This window comes from Takifugu flavidus, chromosome 22 (genome assembly GCF_003711565.1).
Source record: "Takifugu flavidus isolate HTHZ2018 chromosome 22, ASM371156v2, whole genome shotgun sequence".
Lineage (NCBI taxonomy): Eukaryota > Metazoa > Chordata > Actinopteri > Tetraodontiformes > Tetraodontidae > Takifugu > Takifugu flavidus.
The window spans coordinates 1,551,573-1,567,257 of NC_079541.1; the positions used below are offsets into that span (position 1 = coordinate 1,551,573).

The window sequence follows — 15,685 nt, forward strand, 5'->3', positions numbered from 1 at the left end:
CACATGCATACACACCTTTTTATAATTAACAAGTGGAGTCGTCACACCTTCTAAGCTCAGTTTCTTTCTGAGGGCTGGTAAAGACGGAATTCACATTAATACCTTCCACAGATTGAGATTTCTCTGATTCCACACCTGTTAAGAGTCTTGATGTCTTTGAGGCTCCATCTTCCTCTTTTCTCTGCACACTGTTCCCTTTTGCCTTTAGACTCACCCTTCATTCTAGCATATCCACTTTTTTCTGACAATTCCGTTACCTTTCCCATTTCTTTGTACGATATAACGCAATGTGGAGCAGGTGTGTTTGAAAATGAAAAGAGCACATTACTGGAGACCAGATAGGGTGTTGGAATGAAGATAAGTGGTAGATTGGATCAGCTTCTCCTAATAGCTTCACAGCAACAATGCCCGAAGTGTTAGACGTGACATTTACATATAATTTATTACTTAATATAAAACGTTCTGTGACTTTATTCCTGTAAATGAAATTCCGGTAAGAGACAGCGGTTCGAGGGAGAACCAGTCTCCTCTGATTTAACCCCGCAAACGGGAACGAGCTAAATTTAGTTTGGGAAGGAAACAAATTTAATAGCAGACTCTTATTTTTGTCTCAACAGAACAATCAAAGTGGAGGTGTATGACTGGGACAGAGATGGCAGGTAATTCTTCTTTTTGGTGCTGGTGCAGCTTTATTTTTTTTTTAAAAATAACCAAGACAATGTATTATGACACTGTATTCTAAGAGAAGCTTTTTTTTTTTTTAGAAACATTTGACAGTAAAACCAAAATTCATGTACCTACACACCCCTAAAATGTAATCAAGATGGTTTATGAAGTGAATTCCCTTCCCAGTGTTTGTTCGCGGTACAGGCGGCTTCCCCCGTGGAGCTAATCTAATTGGAATCACACTTCACGGACAGTCGTCTCTGTTTCCAGTAGGGAAGAAAGCCCAGAGCAGAACTGATTGACTGCTTAATGATGAGTCTGGATTCTGAGCGCTGACAGGCAGAAAAGAGAAACGAATGACATTTGTCAAGCTGTAATTGAGCAGCGAGTTATTTCGCCGCGCTTTAAACTTGGCAATCTATTTAGTCGATCTGATCAAGAGAACACGGTGACATGTTGGTTTGATGTTCCCACAATAGAGGTGAGAAATGCGGTTTGAACAAGCTTTTTGGTAGATGTGGGCCTTTGTTCTTTATAATGCTGTTGTTTGATTTATCATTTACTGTAACCGATAAATGTGAAAGAACAACAATTCAGTTTATGTCCTGAAAACATTGCCCGTGCTGTAATTACGTACACCGCCAGTAGGAGGAGACACACGTATTGCTCTGCATATGTTTATGATGGGGTTTTAAATGTGTTTTCTTTGGTTTTTCTCCTTTCTTTCTCAATTCAGCCATGACTTTATTGGAGAGTTCAGCACCAGTTACAGAGAATTGTCCAGAGGACAGAGCCAGTTCAACGTCTATGAGGTGAGCACATTCTATTTTCAATGATTATTAAATGATTTTAAAACAATGTTGATTGAATGTATGTGTTTGTGTATATATGTTTCTTTTTTAGGTGATAAATCCAAAGAAGAAAGTGAAGAAGAAGAATTACCTCAACTCTGGAACGGTAAAGAGGTCTTTAATCCTTCAGGTGTACAGTAACCTTTAGCTGCAGTGGGTCCAGACAGGTTGTGTATTGTGCTGCAGCTTTATTTATTTCTTCACAGACATTTTTTTAAAGCACTGATCACTTAAACACCCATCACTTTCAGGTGACACTTCTTTCCTTTCTGGTGGACGTTGAAGTGACCTTCCTGGACTACATCAAGGGAGGGTAAGTCAAAGACTCCACAGTCTCAGTAACAGCCTGTTCGCAAGTCTGTGTCCACAAAAATGCCAAAGATAATGATCTCTGGGTGAGCCCATAGGATGGGAAAGTCTCCACCTCCGTGTGAGAGGATGAGTGAGAGAGAGACCACGAGGCGGAGTGAGAGAGAGGCGGAGGGAATGGCCTGAAGTCGGGCTCACAGTGCGAAGTGTGGCTCTGCTCTGACTGGAGTCTTTTGTGCCTCAGCAGCTGTAGCGACGTGCGCATCTCTGTTGGTGTGTTGTGCACGTGCACAAATGTTCAGTAGACCTGACCGTGTGCAGTCAGGCGCGGCGCGACTCCTCGCCTACGCACTCTACCTTCATTAGACTTACAGAGGGGGAGATGGTCAATGGAGGGAAGGTGCTGCTGTGGAGGCGTGTGTGTGTCTGTTTTTGAAGGAAAATTCATCATTGGTCTTTTTTTGGGTTCTATATAACCCTTACTTTTAAGGTAAAAATAGTAAGAGGACAAGCCTTTTTCTGTCATGAGAAAATAATACCGTCTACACCATCATTGCTGGAGTTGTTGTTTTCTGGGGAGCTTGAAAATAATTAACGGCCCACAGCACAAGGTAATAGAGCTCACGGAATATTGATTGGCGTGGTGTGTGTGAAGGTGGGTGCCCTGCTTCTGGTGATGACTGGGAGACGGTCCCAAAATGGTGGATTATCTTCCTCTAATAATAAAGCTATAATATGTTTGAAATGATAGTTTATATGCAATAAACAGGTGTCATTTTTGATCATTTTGCAGTTAGTAATTTATGACAGCGTGTCTGAGCGCTGGCATTGGCCTGCTGTGTGTATGTGTGTGTGCGTGTATGTACATGTTAACCATGTGGCTTAGCATATGTTTCAACACTGAATTGCTAACCGCTAATGGAGATTTCCCATCTTAAAGAACACGCATGCACGCACACTCGCACGCAGTCAGTCAAAAAGCACTTTGATGCTCACAGATGCGGTTAATCTTTTTTTTTCTGGCTGTGCTTTTGGAGTGGGAGCTTGTTCCTAGTTTGGTTAAATAAAGTGCCAAGTACTGTCACACTTTTTGATGCCTAAATGGACTTTAATGGTCCAGTTGCACCTTCTCCAGCTGCATAAGTGGGGCTGCAGATGCAAGCACGCATCCTTCTCTATACATTAGCATCTTATGTGGGTATTATTATCAACCCTCTTGACTTGACACAGGTGAGTCACCCCAGCTATTTCCTTTCTCCTCCATGCTGCTCATTCCAGTTCTGATTGGCAGCCCTTTTTGTGGCACCAACCCAACTAATTGTTCTCCTGGACCTAATTAGGAACATGATCCTCTGGCAGCATTAGCATAAATGAGTAATTCCAAAACCGTCCTTCTCGATCCGTTGCATTGCTGCACCTATTCTTCAGCAGCTCTGATGAAGCACAAGAACCACCCGAGGATTTCAACAAAGAGGCTCCTATTCATGAGTGCCAGGATAAAAAAGGAGGAATAGTCAGCTATATCTTTGATTTTGAAAGCAGCCCTGTCACTCACAGTGACAGATATTGTTTCCCTTGTTTTGGTTTGTGATGTGAGCATTGAACAAAAGAGAAGGGAGGAAAGTTTCAGCTCGAGATCCACCAGAGGGGTTTCGTTACGATCCAATTTCATTTAGATTTGAAATGGCAAATATTTAAATAAAGCCATGTCACTTTTTGAGGAATGGAGTTATAATCTATGTACCTTATTTTCTCCTCGTCCTCTTGCCAGATGGGCACCCTCCAACCAGCAACATCTGTTTTCACATCATCAGGAGAGGTCACATTGCGCAACCTCTGATGCTGTTTTTAGGCCACTCAGTGCGCTCATGCATATGTTCCCCCTCTGGCACTGTAAGAGGAAAGGATAGTTCATGTGGACATTTTAAAATGTATTTTCGCCATAAACAGAACACTCACATAAAGTTTAAATGGCCTGTTTAGTCTGGCCACCTGGATGTAGAGCTTTGCAATTTATTGGATTGCTGATGTCAGTAAAAGTTCTGGGAAGTTAGCTGAAGAAAAGCTGGTGTTAGCATTACAGTAATACATGAACTCATACAGTCTGCAGCCATCAAATGAGATCAGGAGGGGAAATTAGGCATTTATTGTCTTTATCTGTCACCTAGTGGGCAGATGGCTTTCTTGGCTTTCCTTTCCCTGGCCATGCTAAAGACTGTACGTACAGCTGGAGCCAGAGGATGAGGAAAAGGTAAAGTGAAATCGAGATCACCTCTGAAATAGCAACATGAGACACGATTGAGGTACCACCTCCAGGACAGAAAGTGATAAGGCTTGTTTTTTAAAGGCAGGTCAAGCTCCCATCTGCTCCTCCTGGAATGAAGCACAGCCTCAGAAATGTCCTTATCATTGCTGCCTGAACCTATAGCTGCTTCGCATGTATGAATGTGCTGGTAATGCTTTGCTGCACATCTAAATGAGCTGCACTGGTGATGCTGTGTGCATTTTAATATACATACATTTTGATATACGTGTTATAACTCACTGCCTACTGTATCATCCTCATAAATGTATTTACCACGTTCACAACAATATTTGTTCTTTTCATTCCCTGGTGAGTTTAGTCATGACTATCTTGGCCAGTGCTTGACTTTATTTTTGTGTAATCTGAGAGATAGTTGTGGGTTCTATCTGTATTTTATGCACCAGTAAAGAGTTTAAAGTGGATAAATGAAAGGTGTGCGAAGCACATGAAGGCTCCATACTATATCATGTGTTGGAGTCCATTGTTGAGAGTTGTTGTACCATGTGAGGAAATATATGGAGAACTCAGGGCTTTTCAGGACTCTGAACTGCCTTGTTCAGTTATTTAAAGACAGATATTTTATCTCTGTGTGCAGTAAAGCATAAAGAGTATTGGCAACATTCCATCCCACTTCTTTTAATTGTTTTTCTATCCCAGTTGAAACTACGAACTTTGTCTCAGCTCATCTTCTGAACTGTTTTATCTCTCTTGGGGTCACGGGGAGGGTGAAGGCGTTGGTGGGTTCTGTACCTTGCTCAAGGGTACCTCAGCAGTGCCCTGAAGGTGCTCTGGCACCCTCCCTTCCTACCAGAACACCTTCAATGTTTTGTCTACACTGGGAATTGAACCGAGAACCCTCCGCAGCCCCATTTGCATTAATGTAATTTAGAATCCTGTGAAGCACTTGTTTGGGATCTTGAGAGTTGACCTTTCTGAGAATGTCCCGCATTCAGATCCCTTTATTGATATTTGCTCCATTCGGAGGACTGTGACAAACACGCGGGCGGAGAGTCACTGTAAAACAAGACATTCTGACATTCACTTTCGAGGTGTCCTGCTAAAGACGTTAATGTCCTCACTGTTACAACAACACAGTCCAACAGCAGAGACTGCTTTAATAGGCACTCAGTGGTCCTGGGTCTGCAGCCACTGCTTGGTCCTGATGCTATCCCGCATGTTCGCGACATCTTTTGACATTTTTGCTGGCCATTTTGGAAAGGTTTCTTAATCTCTGGAACTTCCTGGGTTTGCGTGACATAAAGTGATAAGGTGCACTGAAAGATGACGTGCATTATTTATTTCACTGCTGAATCTTGGTGCCAACCTGGTGAGCTGGACCGGAACTTACTCAGCTCTCTGTTCCTCTTGCAGTCAACTGCTAGAAAAGCACATTTACTGCTTTTCTTCATGATGTGGAGGACATTATCCACTTTATTAAGCAAGATAACAGCTTTTGTGCAAGTATCGCTGTTGGATTAAAGCCTTTAGCTCCATGTCTTATCCAAACGGAGCCAGCTTGTCCTTTGGCCAGCAGCGGTGTATTTGCTTGGGTTTTAAACCAGACTGCTCTTAAATCCTTGCGCATTAGACAAATCAAGTATAGAAACTTTCAGATGCCACAATTGTGATTTTAGTTCTGCTAGAAGTGCAACATTAATGAAACTGAATGATGGGTTTTCTGGGACTTGATCTCCACGCATCATAAAATGCTTCACGATGAACGTTTCTCTCCCTCCGCCCTGTCCTCTCGTTCTGCTTCCTCTCGAGGGCACTGAGCCCACACTTGATGTTGTCGAGTGAGGTGACAATTATGATGAGCCCCTGGCTGTTTGACTTTGCATACAGAGGATGTGTATGAGGTAGACAGGGAGGGCTCTCTGTGTGGCACGGGGTGAAGAGAGATGTGACAGCTGACAGCACGCTTAACCACATAATATTCCTGCAGGTTAAAAAGTCAGAAAGGGTTGTTCAAACTGATGGAGAGAGACAAACATTATCACTCTGCTACAGTGGAATCTTTCTATTTTCCACAACCGCCTCTCACTTTATTGCTGGCGTATTTTTTACAATGCTATCACAACCTAAGCAAAGATGTGACTGACTCCTTTACATTTACATATAAAGTTGTCAAAAGATAAATGAGACCAGGAAGAGTCAGTAGACCATTTTCGTCTTGTAGCGATTGTGCAGCTTGAAACTGTTAGCTGTCACTATTGAGGTGGGACATGATGCACAAAAGGACACAGCTGAAGGTCAGTGGGAACCTGATTTGTTCAGCGGAATTGATGCCTTGAGTTTGATGCAGTCTGTGTTTCAGTTCTTCTGTTTGATTCTCATTTGGACATCTGCTTATGTGCATGTTTTATATGTTCCTATGTGGATTAATGACTCACTCACCGTCCACTATGTCTTCGTAGGACTCAAATTAACTTCACCGTGGCCATCGATTTCACAGCCTCTAATGGTGAGACACCTGATGCACACACACAGGCACGCACACACACACACAGTCTCTCATTTATTCAAATATATATGCAGATGAGAACATCTAATAACCCTCTCTGGAATCATCACACCTGGCAGATACAGCTGAGTGCTGTAACATGCTTCACTGCCTGATTAAACACTGTATTCCACTAACGAACAAACCTCTAAAATGTTCTTTTAATAGTCCCTACCTGGGTTGATGAATTACAAACAGAGGGAAAAAATGTGAAATCTAGCTCAGGTGACCATCCAGGCAGAGAAAATTCCATTTATACAACATTAATATTCCACTTAAAGTCTCAGAACTTCATATGGTTTCAGATCGGATATTTCAGTTGCACATCTGCAATAAGTGCCTCTATTAATAAGTTGTCGGCTGTAATTTAACAGAAAGCCGCCTTCTGTCCAGGTAACCCAGCCCAGCCCACCTCCCTCCACTACATGAGCCCCTACCAGCTGAATGCTTATGCCATGGCTCTGAAGGCGGTTGGAGAAATCATCCAGGACTACGACAGTGATAAAATGTTTCCTGCTCTGGGCTTCGGAGCCAAGCTGCCACCTGATGGACGGATCTCTCACGAGTTTGCATTGGTATGTAAGACGAGGGCTTGAGCCCCCGAGTGGTGATGCAGATATTTAAACCAGCCGTGGTGTCTCATCTGCGTAGAATGGAAATCCTCAGAATCCATACTGTGCTGGTATTGAGGGGGTGATGGAAGCCTACTACCAGAGTCTGAAGTCAGTTCAGCTTTATGGACCCACCAACTTCTCCCCAGTCATCAACCATGTGGCGAGGTAACACAATTATGCTTTAACTTCTTGCAGTCACGTCTTGGTCTTTTGTCTCATCTTCATCTTTATCATTTACAGCACATTTCGCTCTCATTGCTTATGCAATGAACTTTAAATCCTCTGATTAAATGTGAAGTATTGCATACATTTCACACTGTTATTGACGCTCAGCGTGTGTTCTTGGGTTTTTTAATGAGCTCCTGCTGCAGGTGTTGCCAGGCAGCATTTCAGAGATGGAAACATACAGAGAAAAGATTGCATGATTTGTGTCTCCATGGAGCCGAGCGCTCTATCTTTGCAAAAATCATGAAAATCTCATTATGAGAGGATTCATGTGAAGCCTCACAGCCTTTAGTTCCCAATATCATACTGAAGCATGAAAAAGGTGTTTGCTGATGCACAAAAACTAATTCATCTATACTGTGAAACAATAGATTGATATTACTCAGGCGGGCTTTTAAATTCGAAGTGATGTTTAATGTCTGTAGATCACGCAGTTATTACTATCTTTAGGCTGCCTAACCAGATGCCCACGCCACCCTGATTCGAGCTGCGGCTCTACTCTGAGCCCCTCCCAGATCAACAAGCTTTTCACCCTCTCTTAGGGAGAGCCAGACAAAGTATGCACCAGCGGTGAGGGTAGAAAAGAGGATTGACCCGTGACCCACCTGCTGATCTGACCTGTCACTCAGGAACAAGACTGAGATACTTTAACGCCTCCATTTGGGGCAGGATCTTAATACCGATACCCTGCTCAAGCCAAAAGAAGCATCATCTGCGAAACGCAGAGACCCAATGTGGGTTGAAAAGAAACACAAAAACACAAAAACAACAATAGGTTGTGTGTCTTTTTGTGTGCAGGTATGCAGCCTCGGTGAAGGATGGCTCCCAGTACTTTGTGCTCCTCATCATCACAGACGGAGTCATCTCAGACATGGCTCAAACCAAAGAGTCCATTGTCAACGTAAGAACTTGAACTACAATATTTCTTTTTTCATTTCCTGACAGGATAACACAGTAAGTTATTTCTCACCTTAACATTAGGCTTTGCTATTTGTGTGTGTTGTAGATTGTTTCAAGAATAGAGTTGAATTATCTTTCCAGCCTTGTGCACCAGTAGCACACTCTGACTGTGCAGCCTTTATTAATGGTATTTTTTCCCAGTGTTTGCTGTGTCAGCCCTCAATGTTGACAGTCTGTTATTCACCCCCCCATCCTTCTTCTCCATCACTGTCAAGTCAAAGCGCGCACCACTGGGGAACCCTGAGCGTGGCACAGAATGCAAAAAAACCTGAGCAGTGAACAGCATCTGTTCTTGTGAAGGCAGTGATCCATCTTAGCCCTTTGAAAGCAGCCACTGAGAAGCAGAGAGGCGAAGGAAGCAGCCATAAAATAGAGCAAAGGGCAATAGAGACATATAGAAGACCTTTACAGAGGAGGGTAGAAAGAAATGACATGTTGTGATAACATCATCCATTTCTTGGCTGCCCCCGGGGGCAGCCCATTACTCAGACACACACAGGCTCGTTCTTTCTATTACGCGGTTTGTGGCACACTCCCCGAACACATGTCCTTCGTAAGCCGTCAGTGAGCTCAGGCCACGTCGGTGATTCTCCCATCCCAATGTTATCCACTGTGATGTGTCCAGCCCACGCAGCACCCGAGGAGGCGCTGCAGAAAACATGATTCACACAAACATTTACATATATTGTACGCGCAGTACGCCGGCAAAACAGGCGCATGCCTGTGAATTCTCTGAGGTCTTTAAATACCCACGTGTTTCGCTGCAGCCTCGCTTTAGCGGGCCAAGCACAGATGAGGTGTTTCACTTTGCCAATTCCTAAATAAATTCAACCTTTTTTCCTCCTCTGTACTTTAGGCCTCCTGTCTGCCAATGTCGATCATCATCGTGGGGGTGGGACCTGCAGAGTTTGATGGTCAGTCACAAAAGAACTTGTCCGATTAGTGTAATAACACTGTTTCTGCTGTAAATAATTGGATTCTGCTTGTATCCACCTCAGCTATGATCGAGTTGGACGGTGATGAAATCAGAATTTCCTCGAGAGGAAGATATGCTGAGAGGGACATTGTTCAGGTACCAGTTTGTGTCCTTTCCTCAAATCTAGAAGCCGTTTTGAAACATTTTTATTTTTTAAATTGACTAAAGTGTAAAACCAGACAGTGGGGGGTTAGAAAGCCATCTGATATCAGGAGGATTGACTTGGAGAGACAGGGCAGTGTGTGTCCAAGAGTTCTGCATCGTTTACGGCAAACAGCCAAAACAACATCTGAGTCCCGTCAGGGGGTTGTTCAGAATTGTCACCTGGTTACCTCGACCCCTGGACGTTCTGGACCACAGATGGCACCATGCACACACGCGGAGCAAATGGCACGGCCCCAGTATCTGTGAAGAGTCTGACCGATCTGCCTTTTTCTCATTATACTGGGAGTTCAGATAACCTCAAGTCTTACCTGACAACTACGGCTGCACCCAGCGAGGCCCGTGGGCTCTTTAGATAAGCTCTTTATTTCTGTACCCTGGAACATAATGAATTACGGTACAATGTTTTTTCTTTAATCGGAGCTCTTTTCTTGTCCTCATTTATTCCAGGTATTTATCCAGCTTGTTTTCTCGAATATTAACATGTTGCTTGGCATCTGCCATCATTACAAAGAAGGAAAAATACAAACATTCTGAGGGAGCTGTTTGTTTTTGGCTTTTCCAATGACCTTTATATGTGTTACTGCCATTTCTGCAGCCACGTGGGCGAGAGAAACATGCTCGTTAGCCAGCTTTTTTAGCTAGCGCGCTCTCTCTCACACACACACACACGCGCACACTCGGAGAAAGGGAAAGTCGAAAGAAGGTATAACAACAAAGTTTCAGTACACTGTCGCACTAGTTCCTCCTGTAGGCTCATTATCTGCAGGCTAATGTCCTCTGGTGACAGGAGAAGGTTTATTTTCTCACAGCGAGGGATTCAGGCATAAATTGGCCTCTCGTATGATCGTGTGATAGTAGGTGACAATAGCTCATTAAGTAAATGAAACAGACATTCGCATCTCCAGTTTAGCCATCTTGGGCAGTATGGGGACGTAAATGATGAGTGACAGCGAGCTTGCTTGATGAAACAAGGAGCCGATAGCATACATTTAGAGTGTAGGTGTTTCATCTGGGAACTCTGTCAATTACAGTCGGAACACATAATTAAATTGAGGGTACAATATTATATTGTGTTTAGATTCCTCCCAGACTTTCACAAAAGCTAAAAATATTTCATTTTGATAAATTTAAAAGTTGAACAAATGTCGAGAAGGAGCTGGGACAGACTCCAGCGCCACTAATTTATGTGACAGCGAGCAGAATGGTAAGTTTTAAAATTCCTAGGGGAAAAAATGTTCAATTTTGACAGTATTTTTTATGTAACCAAGAAAAAGAACTTGAGCCCTGATATCTTTGCATCTGGTGATTTATTGAAAATATAAATTCAAATGTGTTTTTTCCTCAGTTTGTCCCATTCAGAGACTATATTGACCGGACTGGAAATCACATCCTGAGCATGGCCCGGCTGGCCAAGGACGTCTTGGCTGAGATTCCTGACCAGTTCTTGTCCTACATGAGGACCCGGGGGATTAAACCATCGCCAGCGCCACCTCCGTACACACCCCCAGGGCAACCCCTCCAAACTCAGATATGAGGGGTTAAAATGTGGAAAATATGGACTTGGGGGTTGAAGTCCACGTGCAGAATACTTTCACTTCCCTACGCAGCTCTACATGCCTTGCCGTCTTGGATCACGGTGGCGATTCTCATGTTCAGGAAGGTGTGTGTCGGCCAGGAGAGTGCCACATTTCAGCACAGGAAAAGCCAATGAAAGTCTGTTTACTTCCACTGTCAAGCATTCCTCTTGGTGTCTGGATTCTTTCTTTGTCTTATATCTCATTGCCCGGAAAACCTGGAGACCATGTGGAGAGTTCAAATCAAGCTGAGGCATAAAGGAAGTTCTGATGCTAAAAAAAACAGAGACGAAGGACCATTTTTACACTGGAGGAAGAATGTCTCCAGACAAAACAAAGGAAGCTTGATTTTAAGTTGACCTTTTTGTAAATAACTACATTTTTGTCTTTTACTTATCTCTCTCTCTCTCTCTCTCTCTTTCCATTGCATCACTCACTGTTTACAGTAATTGAGAATTTCTACTGTCCATACTTTTATATCAAAAGCATTTCTCTCTCTCTCTCTCTTTCCTGGCTTGTCTGTCAGGTAGCAGCAGTGCAGGTCCTGGTAGCCCTTCTGTACCGTACTGTACTGTGCTGTACCGTACCTTACCGTACTGTATTCTGGTGTTTGTAATAACCTTTTTGCATGAGTGTAGCCTCAGTCAAGTGCATGCATATAGTGACCCTGCACTACCTCTTACACATCTGTCTGTCTGTCTGTCTGTCTATAGGGCATCGCTCTGTATTCCAGTCTGTCACTTCACTCTGTCCATATGTCCTATTCACAAGCCTGATAAGTCAGTCTTGCTTCAACAGTTTTTTTTCCTCATTTAGTCACTATTTTTCTTACTAGCTGTGTTTCCATCCATCTTTGCATTATCGAGCTAAGCAGGTATGGCACTGTTTTTAGTGTTTCTCAGATTTGTAATTGAAAAATTTGTACTAATTGGGAGATTTTCATACTTTTCAGTCAGGTTACCGGTAGTTTTATTTTTGCAGAGCCCGGAGACACAAGCAGTCCAAGCTGGGAATCATTTAATCTCTTTCAACCCCAGGAATTATTGTGAAAAACACAAGAAGTGAACCTTGAAATGCACTGTCTGTTTATGCTTCCCTTTGCTAGAATGCAAAGACATTTGTACTTGAAGGCTTGCTGGCTTTCTTTAGGGTCACATCTACACTCCTTTCCTCTTAACCTGTTTTTGGAGTGACAGTGGCTTAGACATTTACCCTCATGGACCACTCCATCACAGCATCCAATTGGCTTTCTGATCTGTCTTCATGTTGAATCACTCTTTTAATCACCTATGTCTGAGGTTGGTAGATTTACCATAGATAATTGGGGCATTAATTAGAAGAATTCCACCATATGGATCTGTTGAAGGCCCGTCAGTGGAGTGCGACTCACATGCATTCCTAAAAGTGCTTCTACAGATCAGTAAGTGGAAGATAACATGTCATTGGAAACATAGCTAGTCTGTCTCCGTCTCTGTTAGTATCCAAGCATGTGTTTTGTGCCATATTACACCCCATGTTTAAAAGGTCAGCTGCTGCCCTCAAACAAAATAGTGTTTGAGCGTCAAGAGCCCAGTGGTCAAAAATGCAGACAAAAACACACCTTCAATGGTGGTCTTTTGTTCCACTTCTTTCTTTTTTTTAGGTGTGTCTTTTTAATTGCACCTCAAGCTTTGATATAACTTTTTGATATGTCTGTCTAACAACTACGTGCCAGTCATGCGGAAGGATGAGTTTTGTGATTTTGTGAGTTTAACATCAAAGTGGACTTTTCTAAGTGATAAAAATAACAGATGCAGTTCTGTTTTCATCATAGGTGTGTAGAGATCGTTTAGGTGTATGTTTGAGTCGTGTTTCATTTATGAATGAGCATTTGTGAGTCGCGGCGAAGCGCTACACTATTCAAGGCATCTGTGGGATATTTAGAAGCTCTGGAACAGTTTCTTGAAGTTTGTGAATCACCTGAACTTAATTAAGATGTATGTTTTCTTTTGGGTTTCTTTTTCTTTGTTTACATAAAATTCTACAAGGCCAAATCACGCTACATTAGTCTTATACGCTGCACAGATTTAAATTGTTAATATATATATATATTAACAATTTAAATATATATTATGATTTTGTAGAGTTATATATTTTTTGTCCGTATTGAATCTGAGATGTGATGAAAAATGTTTTGTTTGTTTTTATATTTACTTTCTCACAGTTCCTAATTTGTCAGACTGTAGCACAATGCTGATAGATCTGAACCCACCGTATGAAGGACGGCATCTGTCAGACATAAGGCTGAAGCACCCATCTTTTGTGCTGTCGGTGTAGCTGGACACACCATCATGCTGGGAACGATGGCGTAACTGTAGCTAAACTGCTTTTGTTCTTCTTAAATTAGCATCCATCCTTTATTGTAAAAATGGGTGCAATAAAACTAAAAAGGAACCAGTAAATCATGAATAACTGCAATTGTGGGAAAAGCAAGATGAGAAAGTCTGTCTGGATTTAGCATGGATTATCCTAACAGCTATCACATGAAATGAATGTACTAAAAATAGATTTTATTTATCAAGAATTCACCTCTTACATTCTCCCGATTGACTTTCAAGAGTTCTTATTACCTACTGGTTTAGGATGTGTTTCTGTGCAAATTCTGCCACCTTCTAGTTTTATTCATTATCTGTGATCTGTGATGGAATTTATCACATTTTAGTCCAGAGCTTTTGAATGTGTCGTTAGAACCAGCTGAGATTTTCACGCCCTTTGACATATTTGTAGAAAGGATGCATTCGCTTATTTCCTCAAATCAATTCAAAACTAATCCCGAGCTACCTTCAGAAAGGAGCATTTAAGCCACGTTCTTAAATTTACATCACACATCAGTAACATAAACATGCATGCACTGTCACCATGACAATTATTGACACTTTTTTTTACTTTTTTCCTCTGTTAATCATGCAACAGTTCACTAATTTTGCCCAGTGAAGGTGTGCATGTGTTTGTGGCTGTGCATGAATGTTTTATTCCATGTGTGCTGATGCACGAGTGTGTGTGTGTGTGTGTGTGCCTCTGTGCCACCTTTGTGAGAGTGTTCTCATAGACCATGTGAGGTGTTGAGGGACATTCCATCTTTGTTTACTAAATCTATCCAAATAATATGATGTATGCTTTTCATATCTTTACAATGTGCACTATGTTTGCATGTACAGTTTTACAAATGATGCACCAGTACGTTTGTTAAAAGCAGATTGTTTTGAAATATAAAGTTCTATATGATGTGATATTAATTGTACAAAATGGCCTTAAACTTTCACTGATTTTCTCAGAATTGTGTGACGCCTTCAGGAAAAAAAGAAAGAAAAAATACAAAAATTGTATTTAAATTGTATTTAAAACTGTATTAATTGTACTCTTTTCTGTCGGTGTTTCTATTGCTTTATAGTGTAACTTCTTTGCACATGTTCAATAATAGAGACAGCAACAAATATATATATAGATATATATATCTTGTACTTTTTGAAACTGTGATTAATCAGAGAAAGCATGGCTGGAGTACCGATTGTCTGAGACATATAGGACTATTTCTGTATTGAAAACTTTTTTGTAATAAAAATTCATATTTAACACATTTGCTGCATTATCATGCTTTCATAGTTCAATATTTCAGTTTTCTTCCAGTAATTCACATATTAGTTGGATTATTTATCTGAAAGGAATTAATTAAAATGAAGGATAAAATGGTTTGCACAAAACCAAAGGTTTGTAACCTGTAAACGTGCACGTTGCAGGTCCGGTAGTTTTGAGGGGGGGAGGGGGGGGGGGCTTCGTATTCCTGAGGTTCGGCCCTCCATCGAGAGGACAAGTCCTGCTGAGGACCCCCCACCCCCCATCTGGAGGACACAGACTCGAACCCGGAAGCTTCGTTCATGACAACCAGGTGTGTGAACCGGCGCAGCGTTCATGCTGCATTAATGGAGCTAATGGACATTTCTGACCACGAAGTAACAAGAGACCAGCGCAAAACACGAGGGTCACTAAGAGTGGAAGAGACGGCAAAACACGTCCAACAGGTTTGTTGGTTGGAAAGGGATTGTGAAGATCACACATCAGCCTTGTGGCTACAGTGGAACACGCTAAATGTTCTGATTGTGAGGCAGAGTTGACGACAGGTGTGTTCTAAGGCACCAGTGTCAGGAGATTTTATTTTAAACGATTATGCAAATATTGGCAATATCTAATTACCCCTAATTCACTTCAGCATAGTTACAAAGCCAACAATAACAATAAAACGGGTTTACACTGAAAAAGGTGTGTGCTGAACATTTTGTTGTTGATGTCTAATGTGGCTTTTCAAACGTCAAAAAACTGGTCAGCTAGCCCGAAATACCGGTAAATAATGCAAATCAACGTTAGTGGGTCGCATTGTACCGATCCAACGCTAGATGGCGCCCCCCAATCAATATCTAATGTGCAATTACACGTTGTAGCTTTAGATTAAATTTACAGATTATCATTATTAATGTGCAATATAGTTGGTAAGGGTGACGGT

At 42.0% G+C, this 15,685-nt stretch overlaps 1 protein-coding gene across 1 annotated transcript in view; it reads left to right on the forward strand.

Moving 5' to 3' along the window:
- LOC130519067 (copine-8) overlaps nt 1-14,764 on the forward strand; it is a 36,891-nt gene extending 22,127 nt beyond the window's left edge. Inside the window, exons 10-20 of the mRNA XM_057022139.1 lie at nt 618-659; nt 1,403-1,478; nt 1,570-1,623; nt 1,769-1,830; nt 6,549-6,595; nt 7,028-7,209; nt 7,286-7,413; nt 8,272-8,374; nt 9,290-9,347; nt 9,432-9,505; nt 10,920-14,764. Of these exons, the coding sequence (XP_056878119.1) occupies nt 618-659; nt 1,403-1,478; nt 1,570-1,623; nt 1,769-1,830; nt 6,549-6,595; nt 7,028-7,209; nt 7,286-7,413; nt 8,272-8,374; nt 9,290-9,347; nt 9,432-9,505; nt 10,920-11,108 (1,015 nt within the window). The 3' untranslated portion in view covers nt 11,109-14,764. The remainder of the gene's footprint in view (nt 1-617; nt 660-1,402; nt 1,479-1,569; nt 1,624-1,768; nt 1,831-6,548; nt 6,596-7,027; nt 7,210-7,285; nt 7,414-8,271; nt 8,375-9,289; nt 9,348-9,431; nt 9,506-10,919) is intronic.
- The last annotated feature ends 921 nt before the right edge of the window (nt 14,765-15,685 follow it).